A 19,509-nucleotide genomic window follows, 5' to 3' on the forward strand; every position below is an offset into this window, starting at 1 on the left:
CACATGTTTTATAGGTTTATTGCTTGAACGAATATTCGTAATTACAATGCATAAACTCTAGTCTATGAAACTTTGAATAAAATTTACAAAAAGTAATTTATAGTGACGTGCAATAAATATTATCACTACTTTTTCTTGGCACATGCTTTGAAACTCAATAAAATAAAACCAATCAGCTCCAATTTAATCTCAAAAAACTATATATTGCAAATGAAACCATATAATCACATAAAAAATGAGGTCAGATATTACTTTCTGAAGTGATTTTGCTATCTCATAAAGTAGGCCAGAAAGTTTTAATTGGCAGAGACATCATTCTGGATGTATTTTGGTTTTGCCTTTTTTTTCTTTGAAACGATTTTTCATATTCGGGTGCAATGCATCTCTGAATTTCAATGCTGTGACAAAGATTGCAGATTATTTTAGGTGAAAGATAGAACTATGGGAGGTGAAACTATTGATCTATTTAAATTTAATTTTTTTTATATAGATTGCTCAATTTAACATTATCTTGTACATAATGTTTACTTTGGCCAGGGGAATACAATACTATTATTTATTACAAACCTTTTAATGTTAGTAAATATAAGGGAATTATCTAGGCATATGGTGACAGTGCCTTGTGGTGGTTGGATCACTTCCATGTTTAGATCACTGGCTCGGATCACTGATGCAGGAATATCATTTGCCTCTTCTTCAACAGGAGTCTACAAGATTAAATTTAGTAAATTCTCTGAGTGGAATGGGCTCTAGGTCGTTTCAAACGAATTCACTCAAATAGAATATAAAAGTTCAGGAAATGCATTGATTAATACTTGGTCCACCTTTGATTGTTTTCCTTTCACTTTCCTTCCATTTTCAATTAAAGTCACATGCAGATTTCCGGAACCTTATAATACATTTATTAAAAATCTAAATCCAAACCAAAAATATAAAAAGGTTATAGTTTCATTGATATTAAAAAATGAGCCTATTTAAAATTGAAGATAATATCTTGCTACAGCAGTTTTAAATAGTAAATTATTTATCATTTCAATCACCTTTGGTATTGTTGGTAACTAGTTCTTCAGGAGTAACTTGAACTGAGTAATAAAATGCTTCATTTAAAGTTTTAAGCCCCAAGTAAGAACCATTAATACCAATCTAAACAAAAAAAAGAACAATTAACATTATAATTTATGTAAAAATAAAGAAACTATATTTTTTTACAAGCAATATTTATCAAATTATCACTTCTACAATAACAGTAGTTATGTTTTACCTTTGAATATTCAAGCACACTGTAAGCAGGTGGAGGTCCATCATTAGATAAATCAACCAACCTTCCAAGTTTGCCAAATCTCCCTATTAAAAAGACAGTCAATGCATTAGTGGTATAAACAAAACGTAATTAGCAGCAAAAGTTAAAAAAACACAAAGGATAAAAAACTACTACTCTACAAAGCAATATTAATAAAATCAAAGAACAACATAATGTAAGAAATTATTGCTATAGCTACCTGCTTTGACTGCTTGTTTATATGCCAAGTTGCCAATCTCAGCAACACAGCAAAATATTTCAGTTATAATCTCATCAGCACTTGTTCTCATTTTTGCCTGAAAAATTGTATTTGTTTTGTTACTTCTGATATCTTATCCCATGAAAAACTCTGCACTTCTAGACCTGCACACCAAATGCTACATACCTTATACAGTGGAAGGTAAGATGTCTTCAGCGCATATCGACAATAACTGAGTAAGCTTTTCTGCACAAGCTGAAATAAAATACGAAAAAAATATTTTATAGAGAAATCAACAGTATAGTACAATGGGGGAAGATGGGACACTTAAGCACATATTGCCAAATATTTCTAAAATCAAAATAGATGACGGTTTTGGGTAATACCCTGAATTGGTACTATCATTCCTTTATTAATTGACAACAATTTAATAAAATATAATAAAACACACAAGGAGTTATTTAGCGATCCGCACAGCAAGTTAAATTTTTCAAATTCGAAAACACACAGGATAAGATGGGACAGTTTAAAATCATTGTTAATTTTAATTATTAAGTGCATTTATAAATTGGAATATACGTAAATAACACGAAATAATACTCTACGCCTTGAAAATTAAGTCTAAATATTCTTTTTCCTGCCCTACTGCTATAGTTTTTACATGTTACCCATACATTATATTATTGCATAACAATTGGTATTGTTTGAACGACAATTGGTATTGTTCGAACATCAATGGATAAATATTGTATCCTACAAATGTATATGAACTTGTAATAACAGAAAATTGATTATAACCAGTAATAAAGTTTTTATTTTTGCTACAAATTGGGTATCACTACTCTTCTTCTCATAAATTATAACCAAGTACAAATGACCAAATTTCGAATATATTCTCAAAATATTATGTTTTTATCATATCAGTATCTTATAGTTGAATAACTCCTGAGGTATAAATTACTAAATTAAAAACAAACCTTTCAAAGTTTGGCAATGAAAACATACAAAACTACAATGTGGGGGAAGATGGGACAGTAATCAGCTTTGACAGGCGTTTTATAAAGTCGTGATAATACTGTCGAAAAATTCTGTAACCTTATTTTCCTGATTATCATTAAATGGAGGTCCATAAAAAGAAAATTAAAAAAAGTCTTCTCTGACAAAGTGTCCCATCTTCCCCTACCCTACTATATATATTTAACCATTACAATACCTTTTGTGGTGTTAAAAATTTGGTTGCATTTTCGTCTTCTTCTAAATTCTGAAAAGCAATAACACATCATCCTTAGATACTTTGGCAATATATTGCTAAGGTATAAAAGAAATATTCATATCATCATATATACCTCATCCAGTGGAGTAGTTGGACAAACCCGAAGTAAATTACTCGTAGTTTGAAGAACAGTTGACTGATACCAAGGATCAGATGCTCCCAACATCTTTGCTACTTTAAGATCAAATATAGTGTCTCCATCTGTGTATAATTAACAGGGTGTTTTAACCTTTTGGCGACAAGTAATGCAAATATGCATTCAGAAACAAGGTTTACAAAAATGATTATAAGTTGGTAAACTATCACATTTTAAAGAAGAAAGGATTATCTACACTAATACTGATTGAAAAGGGCATCACAGCATTCATAAGTTTTTAGTAAACTTTAAAACCGGGATGTATTCTTTTAAGAATATGATGTGTTTTTTTTTGCATTAAAACAAGGTTTTAATGTTATTATGTTAAAGAAAAGCAACTTATTTGATCTCTATCTTGCTTTTGAGCTTCTCTATCTAAGCTATTTGTTAAAAACTAGGGTTTGAAAACCTAAAAGAGCAATATGAGACAGTCAATTAGGAACAGAAAACTTGTTAAAAAATATATCTCTAAAGGGTGAAAGAGTTAGTGAATGTAACATATTTATCTTCGCATGACAGGGTAACAACGTTGCTTTGTTATAACACGGGTATTCTGTTTTACACCTTAGGGCCTAAAGTAATATTAAGTTTTATTCATTTAAAAATACCTAAGTTTAAAACTGCTTCATCGGCAAAGGAAGACTCCCCCACAGGAATGTAAAACAACTTCAAATCAACATGTTGTAAAAGTGGAGCTCTAGTTGCTTGACGAGTTCTTAGTTCATAATAAGATCTTGCAAGATGGCCCACAGTTTCATCATTTCCAGCAAACACAAGTTTAACCACTTTTTTCCTCAGAGGGCGAGGTGAAATGTGACTCAAAGATGATCTACTCTTTCTTGTCCGCCTTGAAGTTGAAAAATTGTTTGAAAAATTTCTCTTTATTGATAGAGATTTAGATTTAACATTAAAGCAGTGACCACATTTTTACAAAGAACTGCATGATGCACCATGTATGCATTTATTAAAGTTATAACATTGCAGTAAACATATACCCCTTACTTTGCAAAATAAAATCTAAATCAAATGAAAAATGAGAACAACAAGTGTGTTGATTTTGGCAGCTATGAAACCATACCCCAATACATTGTCACTCAAGTCTGATGCCCTCTCCCTTCTAATTTGCTGGTAAAGTACTTTTTATTCTCTTTTCCAATGTCGCTTACCTTACTGCTTGTTTCCTAAAGGACTTCACTCCTGCAATTCCTGTTTCTTCCCAATCTGGAAGACTTAAGTTCTGAAAGACACGATCCCCATCTTTATCAAGAACAATCCCTGAATCCATTCTGTAGAATAAAATAAGGGCTATTTATGTTATATATGGACAAGAAAGATGTATTAAATATGTCAGGGAAAGCTGGGCTTAAGCTGGAGTTGGCCCATTACCCACAAAAGTATTTCAGTTTGAATAGGATTGTTATTTTGTAAAGGGTATTTGTATGAAAGTCCATTGAGTTTGCTTATAATAAGTATACTTCTTATTTAAGCAATTTATTTTAGTCTTGTATTAATATAAAATTTCTCACCTGATTCTTGAGTCTTCGTCTTCTAATTTTGTCTCTACAGGAGCAATATTAAGAAAAAGTGTTTAACATGTTGTACTAGTACACATTTTCAAACAACATTGGCGTGTGCAGTTAATTATGATGAATAAGAGTTATCTAAAGAGCAATTTTAAAAGCAGAAATAATTACCTGTTGAGTGTTTCCTCGATTGCAGTGTGTAGTACCTTCCTGGGTTACGAGAAGATGTGTTAACATTATCAGAGTTTTGATTCTGATCTTTCGAATGATCAAATGATTTGGTAAAGGATAATGATGGTTTTAAACTTCCACTTGATGATGTAGATTGCAGGGTATTGTTCTGTTCATTTACATCAGTTTGACTTGAGAAGAGCTGACTGATGTGTGTGTACTTTCCACTTTTGCTTCTCTTTCCAGATTTCTTAAAAGGATCAGAATAAGTTCTCCATCTGTGACTTCCGGACTCAGATGGTAAGGGAGGAGGAGTCATAACAACTGGTTCCTCACAACCTGATAGACAGCTTTTTGTTAGTTCAATGGTCTTTAGCCCTAAAAGCTTAGTTATTTACAATTAAACTATCCCCCTATCTCATAAACATTGTAAATGAATGGGAATATTTATTATCTAAAACTGTAGCCTTTGTGTGGCCAATTTTGCCTTCCTCCCAATAAATTTCCTGATGTGTTGAGCTTAGGGGTTTAATCATACAGAATAGAGTATATGATAGATCAAGTCATCTTTCTATAGCACATGTGTAGAAAATGGAAAAAATTACTTGATTTTCTTGGTTTTCCATCTTTTGCTACATTCACTACAGTCTCTTCTTGGCTAAGCTTCTTCTTACGATGATCAGAATATGGATCATAATGAGCGACTCTTGAGGATGCTGTCCTCTTCACTGCTCTTACAGCTTTTAAACCTTTTCTTCCCAGAGTCTTAAACCTATTTTTATATGTTTTTGATCTATTGGCTTTTATTTCCAACTCAAACTGAACATCATCAAGATTAGAAGTCAGATCATCTTCATTTGTATTCAAGGTATCGAAAGGAGAAGGAGGATCTTCAGTCTTCACTTTCTCCGGACTTACTTCAAGAGATCCACTTCCAGAAGATGATTTTTCGGTTTTCTCTGCAACATTCTGTGTTACATCTTCTTCTAATGTCATTGTGTTAAGCAACTCTTCCAGTAAGTTTGATTCTGTGTTCTTGTTTTCTTTAAACCCGCACTCACTAAATTCTTCCCAAAATTTCCCGCACATCTATGTATTATGTTAATATGTTAGAACTGCTTCGACAAGACAGAACTGAAAAATAGTATAATACATAATACATGTGATTGAATATGAATTTTAAAATTTAAATAGGTTTAAAACATTTAAAAGTAAACCTTTTTATCAATCTTTTCTGCTTGATCATGTTTAGTTTGAATAGGAGAAGTATGTTTATCTTCCTCTTGGGTATCCCCTGCATCTTCAATTAACCCACTGTCTCTTGCATCGTCTTCAACAAGATGTGAGCGACCACGTGAACGGTCTTAAAACAAAGGTTTTTATGGAGTTTTATGGTACATTATTTGTTACTTTATGTTATACAAAAGATATCTTTTGTTCTATTTCACTTTATGGTTTGCCTTGTATATAGTTCCTAAATAGGCTAAAAGCTTATATACTTTAGGTTACACAGAAATAGAAAGCACATATTAGTACGCTAAAAAGGTGTTTGGTGATATAGTGGTTCTTACAACGTGATCTAAAGGATGATGCACTTGTGCTTTTTCTTTTTTCCTGAACAAATTCCTTTGCAGCGGTTCGTACAATTTGAAACATTGTGTCTGATATTTGACTTTTGTTGAAGATATTAATTGTGACCTAAAAAAGGAACTATTAAATGACAGAAACTGCGCCAACAATTAAAGGAAGTTATTAGTCACAGCTTGAAAACTGAAACTCTGGCACATAATATGTAATGTCGGTCATCAATAACTCATTATGACGCACTGGTGCGTGATTCATAATGTCACCATCAGCATTGTCTTCCTGCATCAGACAGGGCCTGTCATAATGAGACGCTGCGATTCTGTTAAGATAAGAATTGTTTCTCTTCAAAGTTGGGAGCATTGGGTTGTTTTCATTTGGCTTTAATGTAGGGAATATTACACTGGCTCTTGGCATATCTGGCATTGCTGTATCCAAACCACCACTTTCATCTGTAATTTTAAAATATTTAGGTTCAGCCAAAGTATCTGACATTCGTTGCATATAAAACGTGAATGAAAAGGGTTTGTAGGCCATATGTGTTACAAGTATTATTAATTAAAACAAGGTATTTTAAAAGATACATGATAAAAACACTTGTGATAAGCATCTATCATTTCTTGTATCAAAAAACAAATACCTGTGTCTTCTGTTAATTTATTAGATATACATTCAAGTTGTAGCCTTATATAAGCTTGGGCTTCATTGTGGTTCGCCATCTCAACAGATTGTTCCATAACTTGCAATGCTTCTGATGTCAGAGTGGCAAGCAGAGGTGATGGACATATCTAATGTAATGAAACTTTCATTAACAAGTTTTAAGTTGTGTAAGAGTACAAGCAGTAGTGGGGTTATTCTACACTTAATAAATCAAAGACCATAATTATTGTGTCCGAATATTTTTTTGTAAATTTTAAAAAATAGATATGTGTCCAGAAAATATGTTCTGGTTTTCTCAAGCTTGTTTAAACAACAACCAAGTTAAAGTATTACTGCAAAATACAGTTTTATCATTTCTTCACCTTGAGAAGTCTTTCTAGTCCAGCAATGTCACAGCTTTCCCACCCAAACACTGAGTTAAACATTTGCTTCATTAGAACACGGTTGTGATACGAAGTGTCGGGTATACCATCCTCTTTATGTTGCATGGTGGTTGTGCTGTACTTTTCAAACAGAACTTGTAACTGTTTTCCATAAGTAATCGAGGTGTCAACGAATATATTTGTTGAACTACATCTGTTAGTAAAAAAGCATGTATAGTATCGCATAGGCAAGACTTTATTATAAGGTTTGGATTCTAAAGCAATGAGCTAACTGGTTAAGTTTATATGTACTGGAAAATATTTAAGTATATCTATATGTGGTAAAACCCAATCTATAGGGTCCTACAGCCAGCTAAACTATGGGACCTGGGATTTAGTCTTGAAAAGGCCAATAACCACATAGCAAAATACAATCAGTTTCAAGAAGAACACATAATTTATAAAAAAACAAGTTATTTCTATACACCCCAAGCGTGCGCAGTTATTATTATTTACATGCTGATAGAAACTATGAGTCAACAACACATTGTTACTCATAGTGACAGTTGTTTATTCACAACAAGTTATATAAGATCATAGTTCTATTTTTACCTTTTATCACCAACATGTAATAATTAAAATGTTGTAACTTGTAACACATAATTTCGTAAGTTATAAAGTCAGCATGTTTCGTAGGCATTTGACCCCTATGAGTATTAGCATAAGTGCACCCTGTATTTGATACATAAAGTGTTGAACAACTATCTACATGTACAATATGAAATAGCAAAGAAAATTTGTTGACATATAAAATTAGATGCATATGCTATATAACTTACGTTAATGAGATGTCTATGGGTGAAGATAAATTTTGAATTTCTTGTTCTTGAAAGAAGAGCAATCTCCAGAAATATCCTGTAATATTATTGCCAAATGTAAACAAAAAAACTGTCTGAAAACACAAAATATTGTCAAACAAGTGCATAAAGCTTAACCTGTTTAGTCATTTCTATAGACACAATTTCAATACTTTGCAATTAATTCCAAACTATTTTTTTGTTCAAACACATGACAAACCTGGAGACTTCATTTCAATTTGAATTAGATCCAAAACCTCTTTGACAGCAGCAGCAATAGGTGTTGACCATAGATAGAACATTTGTAAGGCAGCATATGCTCGCTGAAGCACATCAAGCGGTACATACTGTGCCTGAAGAAAATTTATGAATTTAAATCTTAACCAGTGATTTCTTAATAATGCAAACTTTTATTGTATTTTTTAGCCTAATCAAATTTACTCTACTCATTTTACCAATTGGATTAGTGATGCAGCCTGGTAAATATATCTATTGCAGCAAAAAGCAGCAAGAGTTATTAAACTCTTATTAGACTCTTGCTGCTTTTTCTAAACGCATTGATGCCAAGACACATTTTCTGTTTCTGTGTAGTAACAAAACATACAATCAAAAAAGTTTCACTTATATAACTCATAATTTTTTACAATAATTGGTATTGTAAACAAAATCACTAGAATCCCATGCAGTACATACGGCAATAAACAATACCAACCATTATGATAGTTTCACATAGAATATGCAGCAATGGTAGAACTTTACTCTCTTCATTATCTTCATAAACCTAAGCATAAACATTTAATATTTGAAACCTTTTCCACTTTGCATGGCAGGAAATCATGTTCAATTGACTGGGTTTAAATGGACTTTGATATCAATACTTTGTGTGGGAGTATTGGTAGAGCAAAGTTTGCCAAAAATGGAAATCCCTGCTTTCTGTATAATGTAGTAGCATGCTGTTACTTCATGGTATTACAGTAATATACAATTGTATTAATTTTCTTCTAATATGGTGTTAAAAACGTGGCTACCATAAATAATAGAGAAATAGGAGCTTGAAAATAAATGCTAAAATCTAGACTTATTAATCACTTTTTCAGCAGTTTCAATAAGTCCGTTAATTACTGATCCAACAGGTGATGTTGATTGGTTGATTTTGTTTCTTAAGAGCCAATACTTAAGGCTTTCGCCAACTGTAGGATAAAATATATTTAATCTTATTAAATATTTATTATCAGAAGTGTGTAAGCTCTATACATGGTGGATCACATGCGATAAAAATACAGATAACAAGACTATGGGTCCCATTTCATAAATGATATCTGATTATTAACATAATGTGTTATCTACTTGTCAAAGTTAGACATCCAATGTCCCAAAAACATTTGTTCTAACTTAATATTTCAGCATTAACAAACGGTTGTTACCTTGCTTGTCATCAAGATGGGAGTGGTTGGCATTTAAATTGAAGTTGCCGATTACGTTCGAAGTTAATCTGTGCCACGTGTTTCTCTCTTTATCATCATCAGGGGGACGTGAAAACATTTTCATCACCTTGTTAATCAAAACACAAATGTCAATTAAATAACAAATGACAATCAGGACACAAATTATTGATACTTACAGTTGATTCAAACTCTGAAGCATCTTTACCCCAACTTCTTGCTGTAATAAAAATAGGAATAAAATCTGACAAGTCTTTTTAGAATTGTATAAAGTAAGTTTCAGTTGTGGTTTAATGAAATCAAAAAGTATAGCCTAGTTTTTTATTTTAGTGCCATTTCTCACCAAGAAATAAAAACTTAGTTTTATTTATAGAATACATTCAGTACGTTTTGTGTTGGTTTATAAATTCATACAAAAAATATTTTTAATTTAAGATGATAACATTCAGGCTATTTCCAGCGTTTAAAAATCTTATTATTTTCGTTCGAATTTTGTTTTAACTGTTTAAAAAATTCAGTAAATATAAAAACGTTGTGATACCTTTGTTCCATAAAAGGAACGAATCTCTCAGGGCCGTAAAGTCCCATTTTCGAGCGTCACATGTGTTAACTACGTAGTAGAGAGTGTAGAGCAGAGAGCGCAGTTTTGTTGCTGACACGCGCTCTTCTTCTGCAGACAAATTGAGTTAACGTTTAACGGAAGCCACAGTGTATGTAGAAATGTGATTTGTCAGCTTATGTCGTGAGCGTTTCTAAACGTGATGGCTGAGCCGCCTCTACCAAGACTCTTGGCATGACTTGTAGTAACTTAAAACAAACAAGCGGCGAGATATCACGCAATCTTACACAAAGTATTAATCACGTTGTGCTGATATCGCTACACGTTTACTCAGAAATGTAATGCCTTCCTTCTACAATGAATATTTGATTATCTTCCTATACCTAAGGATGACGCGCCGGTACATCCTATATACGCATTTCATGCCCGCTTTCGAGTTATTACACGAATGTCCGCGTTTACACCAGTTGCATAACTTATGCTTTAACTTCGGCATGTCCATTGTCCACTACAAACACACTTACCTTCTTGTAGTGCCTTTTGTTGGGTTTCCATAAAACCAGCGCTAGTTTTTCTCCTTAGTTTATTCCCAAGGGGTTCAGGGCCAAGAGAACTACGGTGTTGCTGGGACTTTAAATCCAAACTTATTCTTCTACTCGGTCCTGTGGCGGACCTGTTTCGTTTTTGAGCAATAACCGTTGAAGAGGGACTTGTAGGGGCGCTTACAGCTGGGTGTGTGAGTTGTGGGGGTGACGGGGCATCAAGAGAATGTGATTTTACCGCCGCTGGGTTTGATGTCAAGTTCTTTATTATCCTAAGGGCTTCTCGTAGCGGTTTTTGTCCTGCATAAGAATGTAAAAGTAATATGAGTGTTTATCTGATTGAATACAGTACTTCAGGGTAAGACGGATGCTGTTAGCACACAATATTCCAGTTCCTCATCGTGTTTTTAACAATTAACAACGGTATTTTACAGCGGATAGCACACGGTTATACAATTCTACAATTATTCTTTGTTCACTATCGAATGGGACGATAAAAGAAAATGAAGACCATCTTACCCCAATCTCTATATGTTTTAACTTACCTAATCCGTAAGTGATTGAGATGTATTTGTATATGAGACACTGAATGTACCTGCAAAACAACAACAACGTTAACGACTATACTTTGTTTACGAGGTTTCGCACTCCGCAATTTCTTGGAATAAACACTGCGTACAACTGCCATATGGATTCGTATGCAATGCGTAGGAAAATAGACGCTATACGAATCGTAGCTTTGTACCGTTTATAGTCTGTTTGTGTTTTGGTAATTTTATTCTACAAGCGCTATAATTTTATCAATATAGAACAGCTGTTTCGGGTTTCAATTTTAAACTGACACACAGGGTAACTCTTTTATATTTTGCGTTCGTTCCAGAAGGGTTACATAATACCCATCGTGGCGTTACTTACATCTGTTGTAATGTTGATTCCGTATACAGTGTATTCCAAAACAATCCATTCTTTTCGCTGGTTTCGCAACAAAGGAAATCGTCCACTAAATCACAAACTTGTTCCAGACTGTCAAATGACAATTTTTCCCTCGAGGACATTTTAAATGAACTAATTGACCTAATTGTTTGGAATGACCTAAAAATCTGTAACAAAAAGGAGGGTCGATATTTTCATTTTAAAACAGATAATGTTTATATTTAAAGGTATATAGTATTGTATGGCAAGATGCCGTTAGCATATATACATTCCATATTTACTGATCATGTTTTGAACATTCAGTAGCTATTTTAGAGTCGCGTGGCTACAGTTATATAATTCTGTAAACATTCATTGTTTTTTTACCAGATACGACACGAAAGAAGAATGAAAACAAGTCCCATCTTACCCCACCCTATAGGTAAGCTATACAAGACTTATTACGACATGTTACTTTTCTACTTTGAAGTTTGACATAAATGACACAAATCCGGATTTAACTCGCGGGTAGTGCTGATGTACTAAACATGACTGCCGCATGAATTTAAGCAGCCGCAAGTCTACTTTGGGTTTAAGTGTGTAATTAACACGTCTCACGCGACCTAAGAGGCTTAAATGTCAGTTGATCTTTTTTGTATTGGGTTAAACTGTAGTTAGTATTACGTATATCCACAATTGATCACCAACAAAGTAAATATGCTACTCGTGATTTAATGTGGATATAGTATAGGTTGAGGGAATAATATATAGTCCAAAATTTCATTTTTTTATCGTCTTATTTGTAAGTAAACAGAAAATTACAGAGTTATATAACCGTACCCTAATTTCTGTTAATTGTTAAAACGCGATCAGGAAATTATGGAATATTATGTGCTAATGATTCCCAAACATAAACATATAATCCATATAAAGGAAACCGTTTTAGGTTTTAGTTCCGAAACAAACAACGTTTTACCAACTTCATATATATTTCTTACATATACCAAGCTTTCGCTGCGATGACATGGTTTATAGAAGGAAGTTACCAGTGGCGTATTTTGACTCACGGACCGATATCATGTAAAAATACAATGGCTATGACGTATAAACCCAACAGGGAACATTTCATACGAGGTCATTTTATTTTGTAGAGTAGGACTCTATAATCTTCGAAAGTATAGTATGGTACGATAAGATGAGATATGTTTTCATTCTGTTTTTATTCCCATTTGGAACAAAAAACATTTACAGAGTCATATTCATTGCCGCGCTATCCTGAAAGAGTGTTGTTAATTTGGTAAAAACATAATCACGAAAAAACAAATTAGGCGTTGACTGTATTCCATCTTACCTCAAAATAATGCATCACGCTATTCGTTTAAGTGTATATACAAGCAAACTAAAACGCTTTTTCGTGTAACCAAAAAATCCACATAACAGTGAGCGCGTATTGTTCGTTTCTTATAGAAAACTATACTGAAACATGATTAATCAATTAAACTTACACTATACTTAGAAGTAGCACTGATCTAGAACTCATTATGGCTAAAATCAATATTATTCGCTGCGTATTTACTTGCACTTGGTGCTTTTTCTAATACGAACTATTGTAACTTACCCATATACAGTTCTACCATACTCCCTGGCTATCTCAATCATGTGCATGCTACACACGTGTATCTCTTGATAATTCATTATCTTTTCACTGCGATCATAACATTACTAGAAACGCTGTTGTTGTCCGGATCAGCTATCTCCGAATGTGAGCGGTATTTCCTTAACCTTTGATGCACTCTATCAATAACATCCTCTTTAATTACTAACGCCAATACAACATGTCAACTACGAGGATATAACATTAGATATCTAAATTACACCACAGCACTACGTCATATATAGTAGGGTGGGGGAAGACGGGACACCTTTATCACATATTATCTTAATATCCTGGTGGTGTTTTAAACAATTAACAAAGGTATATGGGAGTTGGGATAATACCGTTTTATAGTTCTAGGATTGTTCTTTCTTTAATACTAAATGGGACAAGTTGTCCCATCTTCCCCCACCCTACTATAACCATATCTATCATGGATAAGCGTTGGTACGATCTTTACAAAGCTATTTCGACAGTACATATTTACGCACGTTTATTCACATGTGTGAACATGCGCCGCCACGAAAATAGTTTAAACCGACGAACTCAACTTTAATTAAAGTAACATCATATATAACGAATTCCAGACGAAAGCGTTTAACGCCCCCATCGTCACACCATCCGTGTTTGCCTTCATTCTTTCTTATAAGCCACTCCCTGAAACCAAGAGACTGACCTATTACCTACGGTACAGTCAATCAACGCTCTTTACTTGATACATATATAAAGTCAATCTGTTTACTGTCTATACGTAGCCTGAACTTATCTTTGTATCCTGTAACGTATTTCAACCTATTTGTGTATACATGTTAAACAATCGAAACCTTTTAATCTTAAAACTATATAAACAGCACGAATACAATCTGTATCTCCTAACTTTTCCCCAAATAACATAGTTGTTTACACCGATTAAGTGCCGACTCAATATACGCCGACTTCCGCGCACGCTATCTCACTCTGCTTGTTGGCTATGACGTCATTTCCTAGTGTGACGTTGCACAATCAACAGTTATTACTCAATAGAAGGGCTAAATACGACAGCTGCTGAAATTCAAGGGAAATAAGTAAAGTTTTTAATATAACAAACACTCGGCGTAAAAAAACAAAAAACACTCGCCTTTTTCAATACTGCCTATAACATAAACCACATATTTCGTTTTAATTTGTCTAAATTTAAAGTGTTTTTAAATTTAAATATCAATTAGGTCGCTATGGTTATGCAAAATATTTTATAGAGTTTTACATATTAGCTCGATGCACACTTAAGCTGTATTTGCATTCTTTAAAACACAAACCACTAAGACATCTTTCTTAAATTCGATATTTGTTTGTTTTTATAAGAACGCGTGTTCCGACGTCATATAGGGCAATAGGCTGCAGACGGGCAAAACATTTCTGTCGGCAGCGAGCATGGGGTACCTGACGTAACCAAAGAACATAAATATAGTACAATGGGGGAAGATGGGACTCTTAAGCACATATTGCCAAATATTTCCAAAATCAAAATAGATGACGGTTTTTGGGTAATACCACGAAATAGTACTATCCAAAGTTAGTATAGACCAAGTTAGGAAACGGCGCTCGTGTCCGCCATTACGGAGCCCACAGAGCGTGAATCGCCTATACAAATGCATGGTCGGCATGTGTTCATGTAGTTCTTGTAAGCGATACAAAGCTAGAAAACACGTATAGCGGTTGTTTTAACATTTAATATATAATTTCTAATATAAATCTTGTTGTATAATATTAAATCTAAGAATTAATGTGAAGTAAATTAATATTTTGACTGGTTTTCAGCGTACAGTGTGGTTTAACAGGATACTTAACGTTGGCGATTAATACTAGCAGCAATCAGCTTAGTTTACATAATAGTATATGGTCATACCTATGAATCTGCAGACCAGCAGTATATACTACATTTATTATTCAACATGAGTGGCCATGCAGCTTCAAACTGCTTAAGTACTAGCAGATAAGGTGTTCGCCTATTCCGATTTCATAAAGACCAAGAACGCAGAAAAGGTAGCTTATTAATTCAAGCAGAGGATCAAAAATAGTAACTCAGTATTGTTTACCACAATGTCACTTCGATATTAGGCAAATTTTACAAAGATACCTTAAGTTTCGTTGCCGGGTATACGTGTTAAGTTTGTAAGCCAAAAAGTAAAATCACGGCAATTTACATGCAAAACTGCAGCTAGATACACCAGTTTATGGTAATGTTATGCGTTTTTGTTTGTATTTTTATATTTTAAACATGTTCTTTTATATTTCTGGTTGGTATACTTGATATTTTCTGTTTTTTACTCTTTAATCGATCGAGTGTTCAATAAAATTTGATTCTTTATGTGAGGTTTATTATTGTGATAAGATATAACATTAGTAGAAAGCCATTTTTACGCGCAGAAGTGCTTGGTTCTTAAAAAATCGCATTATTTAGGCGAAAAACAGCACCCAGCAATGATAAAATGCTATGCTGTGGGCTCCGTAATGGTGGCGTCTATGACGTCATAGACGCGCAACAATGGATAAAAAGACTCGTTGTTTTACAATCCGTTTCCTAACTTGGTCTATACTAACTTTGGTACTATCATTCCTTTATCAATTGACACCGATTTAATAAAATATAATAAAACACACGAGCAGTTATTTACCGATCCGCACAACAGGTGAAATTTTACAAATTCGAAACCACACAGGATAAGATAGGACAGTTTAAAATCTTTGTTAATTTTGATTATTAAGCGTATTTATGAATAGAAATATACGTAAAAAACACGAAATAATACTCTACGCGAGTGTACGCTTTGAAAATTAAGTCTAAACAATGAGTAAACATTCACTTTCTTGCCTTACTGCTATAGTTTTAACATGTTACCTATACATTATGTTATTGCGTAACAATTGGTATTGTTTGAAAAACAATGGGTAATGTTCGAATATCAATGGATAAATTTTGTATCCTACAAATGTATATGAACATGTAACAACAGAAAATTGATAATAACTATTGATAAAGTTTTTATTTTTGCTACAAATTGGGTATTACTACTCTGTTTTTAGCACAAGCCATTTCTCATAAATTATCACCAAGTGCAAATGACCAAATTTGGAATATATTTTCAAAATATTATCTTTTTATTATATCAGTATCTTATAGTAGTATTCTGCAAAGTTAGTATAGACCAAGTTAGGAAACGGATTGTAAAACAACGAGTCTTGTTATCCATTGTCTCGCGTCTATGACGTCATAGTCGCCACCATTACGGAGCCCACGGCATAGCATTTTATTATTGCTGGGTGCTGTTTTTCGTTTAAATATTGCGATTTTTTTAAAACCAAGCACTTATGCGCGTAAAAATGGCTTTCTACTAATGTTATATCTTATCACAATAATAAACCTCACAAAAATAATCAACTTTTATTGAACACTCGATCGATTAAAGAGTAAAAATACAGAAAATATCAGGTTTACTAACCAAAAACATAAAAGAACATGTTTAAAACATAAAAATACAAACAAAAATAACATTACCATAAATACAAACGCATAACATTACCATAAACTGGTGTATCTAGCTGCAGTTTTGCATGTAAATTGCCGTGATTTTACTTTTTGGCTCACAAACTTAACACGTATACCCGGCAACGAAACTTAAGGTATCTGTGTAAAATTTGCCTAATATCGAAGTGACATTGAGGAAAACACTACTAAGTTACTATTTTTGGTCCTCTGCTTGAATTAGTAAGCTACCTTTTCTGCGTTACGGGTCTTGATGAAATCGGAAAACGCGAACACCCTATCTGCTAGTACTTAAGCAGTTTGGAGCTGCATGTCCACTCATGTTGGATTATAAATGTAGTAAAGAATGGCTCTGTAGATTCGTAGGTATGATCATATACTATTATGTAAACTAAGCTGATTGCTGCTAGTCTTAATCGCCAACGTAAAGTACCCTGTTAAACCACACTGTACGCCGAAAACCAGTCAAAATATTAATTTACTTCACATTAATTCGTAGATTTATTATTATATAACAAGATTTATATTAGAAATTATATTTTAAATGTTAAAACAACCGCTATACGTGATTTCTAGCTTTGTATCGCTTACAAGAACTAAATGAACACATGCCGACCATGCATTTGTATAGGCGATTCACGCTCTGTGGGCTCCGTAATGGCGGACACGAGCGCCGTTTCCTAACTTGGTCTATACTAACTTTGGTATTCTGCAACTTAACCTACCGAGTTTAACAGGCTGTGCTAGTTTCTTTGTCATGTAAACTTCATATATATAACGTTAAACCGATATTTTTGTTGTTATCTCAAATTAAAGTCATATTGACCCTGGCCTATTTTCTTCATGCTTATATCTCAGTGTTTTTTTACAAAACTAAAACTAGTTTTATGAGACAAAATCAAACTGTACGAAATATTCAAGGTTGTTTTATGAAGCTATGAAACTAGTTTAATCGTTCGCACACGCAAACTAAAAAATATTCATTGGCTTGTGATTTAGCGAGATTTAAAAAATAGCACCTTGCTATTTCGCATTTTTTTACCTGTTCAAAGTATACTGTTTCTATTTTACATATTTTTTTTAATATTTAAAAACAGTAATCAGCTTTGACGGGCGTTTTATAAAGTCGTGATAATACTGTCGAATAATTCTGTAACCTTATTTTCCTGATTATCATTAAATGGGGGTCCTTAAAAAGAAAATTAAAAAAGTCTCGTCTGACAAAGTGTCCCATCTTCCCTCACCCTACTATATCAGCAAGGAAAAGGCCGCCATCTTGTTTCTTACATGTTTCCCCGTTTAACCATCGTTGAACTTCACAAACGTAAACCGACATATTTGCTCATTTTGGGGCAATGTTTGGGTTATTTATGTTACACAATTATATATATTTAACGTATTTGGCACCGGCATTACATCAATTTTAAATATTTACATTTAAAACGCGAATGCTTAAGTTTTGGTTGGCTTGTAAAATATTAAATTTTTATTAATTTTGATGCATCGTAAGTGTTTCCCGTATCCTATAATACAACTTTTGAAACAAAAAATAAATAAAAGTCTAAAAAGCGTTAAAATATGCCAAATATCCGTCTGGCGACCATGCTGATGCATGCATTTAACGCCTCATGTGGAAAACAAGGTGGCATTCATTGACCATTGTTTACAAACAATGGCTGTCCTTACTGGTTGTATATCTATTTACTTTGGACGTAACGCATTGTTGGTTAGAAATATTAAAAGTTAGGACGAAATCAAAACAAAAATATCGTGACGTCACACAGGGTACTAAAGGTCAGTTATTCGTGATTCATAGAAAGCAAAAATAACATTGACATGTTGTGCTGTGCTGCATTAATACTGTGCAGTATAGCTCTACATTACACATATTTCCGTTATCGGGAAAACAATGTAACACATTACGTTTCAACACTTTTGTATCTTCCATGACAGAGATCAAATAATTAATTAGGATCGAAAACACAAGTTACAACGTCAAAACCGGTCCTGGCCACCTGAAAAGTTAAGACGCGTGACAATTAAACTAAAAATTTTACCGTAATTTACGCCTAATTATTTATGAATTACTTTTTTAATTGGAATAAATATGTGTGCAAGTTCACGATTCGGTGTATATTACTGGGGCATGGCACCGCTTCAAATAGATAGGTTCCGACGGTTTTACCATGATCGAAAAAACCACACCCACGAGAGTTTCATTAATAGATTACTGTTATATGGGTGCAGTCCTATACGGCGTGACAATCCAGGGAACCCAGCATTATTTAGGCCACAGTTATATAAAGTTTATCATCACCCCAATATAGCTTATACGGCCGTGTTAGGGGCGAGAATTATAATTTACAATTAGTGCGTCGGGCATTTTGTAGTATGTGACTAACAACTTTAATAGGTGGTGTATATAAGTCAAGTTAAAACTAATTATTGTTTTACCGAAGTGCTCCCTAATTATCGTCATTCATCCATTTGTAAATACATCACACAGCGAAGGCATGATGTACACGTCACATTCCTTTCATTATTTCGTCTATGATGCGTCAGTGAGGTAATAAGAAACGATTTTGGTTAGGAACGATTTTTTATTCCTTCGAATTGGCCTCGAGCGAAATAAAACCTGTCATACGGGTTTGAGCGCGTGTGCTTGCCACTCGTATGTGCGCTACGTATCCACAGTTAAGCATCACGCTTGGTTTTGCAGACATACGATTATGGCACAGATAATACACGTTAAGATGGTTAGGTATTTTAGTCGCCTCGAAAATTTATCATTGTCGGTAATTGGCCCAAATAT

The 19,509-nt window shown here is 33.6% G+C and overlaps 1 protein-coding gene and 1 long non-coding RNA gene across 4 annotated transcripts; one reads left to right on the forward strand and one right to left on the reverse strand.

The window, feature by feature from the left end:
- Nucleotides 1–11,730, reverse strand: LOC149729568 (uncharacterized). Of its 2 annotated transcripts, XM_089885703.1 has the most exons (29): nucleotides 11,524–11,730; nucleotides 11,154–11,203; nucleotides 10,591–10,908; nucleotides 10,049–10,177; nucleotides 9,687–9,727; nucleotides 9,490–9,616; nucleotides 9,155–9,255; nucleotides 8,778–8,846; nucleotides 8,286–8,418; nucleotides 8,048–8,123; nucleotides 7,209–7,422; nucleotides 6,827–6,974; nucleotides 6,430–6,638; nucleotides 6,174–6,300; nucleotides 5,820–5,965; nucleotides 5,208–5,691; nucleotides 4,603–4,941; nucleotides 4,435–4,468; nucleotides 4,075–4,194; nucleotides 3,517–3,755; nucleotides 2,846–2,973; nucleotides 2,713–2,760; nucleotides 1,686–1,754; nucleotides 1,500–1,596; nucleotides 1,262–1,344; nucleotides 1,041–1,143; nucleotides 825–889; nucleotides 568–707; nucleotides 1–398 (listed from the first exon to the last, which is right to left on the reverse strand). In XM_089885703.1, exons 1-29 carry the CDS (start codon nucleotides 11,661–11,663, stop codon nucleotides 275–277), a joined length of 4,101 nt encoding a protein of 1,366 aa, XP_089741829.1. In that variant the 5' UTR covers nucleotides 11,664–11,730; the 3' UTR covers nucleotides 1–274. The 2 variants fall into 2 exon arrangements, with proteins under 2 accessions (XP_089741829.1, XP_089741830.1); XM_089885704.1 differs by lacking the exons at nucleotides 1–398; nucleotides 825–889.
- LOC149729569 (uncharacterized) lies at nucleotides 10,883–19,265 on the forward strand. Of its 2 annotated transcripts, XR_016385764.1 has the most exons (4): nucleotides 10,883–10,966; nucleotides 11,043–11,160; nucleotides 11,911–11,962; nucleotides 13,762–19,265. It is a non-coding gene; the product is annotated as an uncharacterized LOC149729569 (long non-coding RNA). The 2 variants fall into 2 exon arrangements; XR_016385763.1 differs by having other exon boundaries at nucleotides 10,904–11,160.
- Nucleotides 19,266–19,509: the final 244 nt, after the last annotated feature.

The sequence above is a fragment of the Ciona robusta genome, chromosome 10 (assembly GCF_009617815.1).
Source record: "Ciona robusta chromosome 10, ASM961781v2".
In the NCBI taxonomy this organism is placed as follows: Eukaryota; Metazoa; Chordata; class Ascidiacea; order Phlebobranchia; family Cionidae; genus Ciona; species Ciona robusta.

Excerpts from the sequence above, each read along its gene's own strand:
- LOC149729568 (XM_089885703.1), bottom strand. The coding sequence starts at position 11,663 with ATGTCCTCGAGGGAAAAATTGTCATTTGACAGTCTGGAACAAGTTTGT. Across the intron at positions 10,909-11,153 it reads CTCAATCACTTACGGATTAG|GACAAAAACCGCTACGAGAA; the intron begins GTAAGTTAAAAC and ends ATTCTTATGCAG. Across the intron at positions 6,639-6,826 it reads TAAATTAACAGAAGACACAG|ATGAAAGTGGTGGTTTGGAT; the intron begins GTATTTGTTTTT and ends TTAAAATTACAG.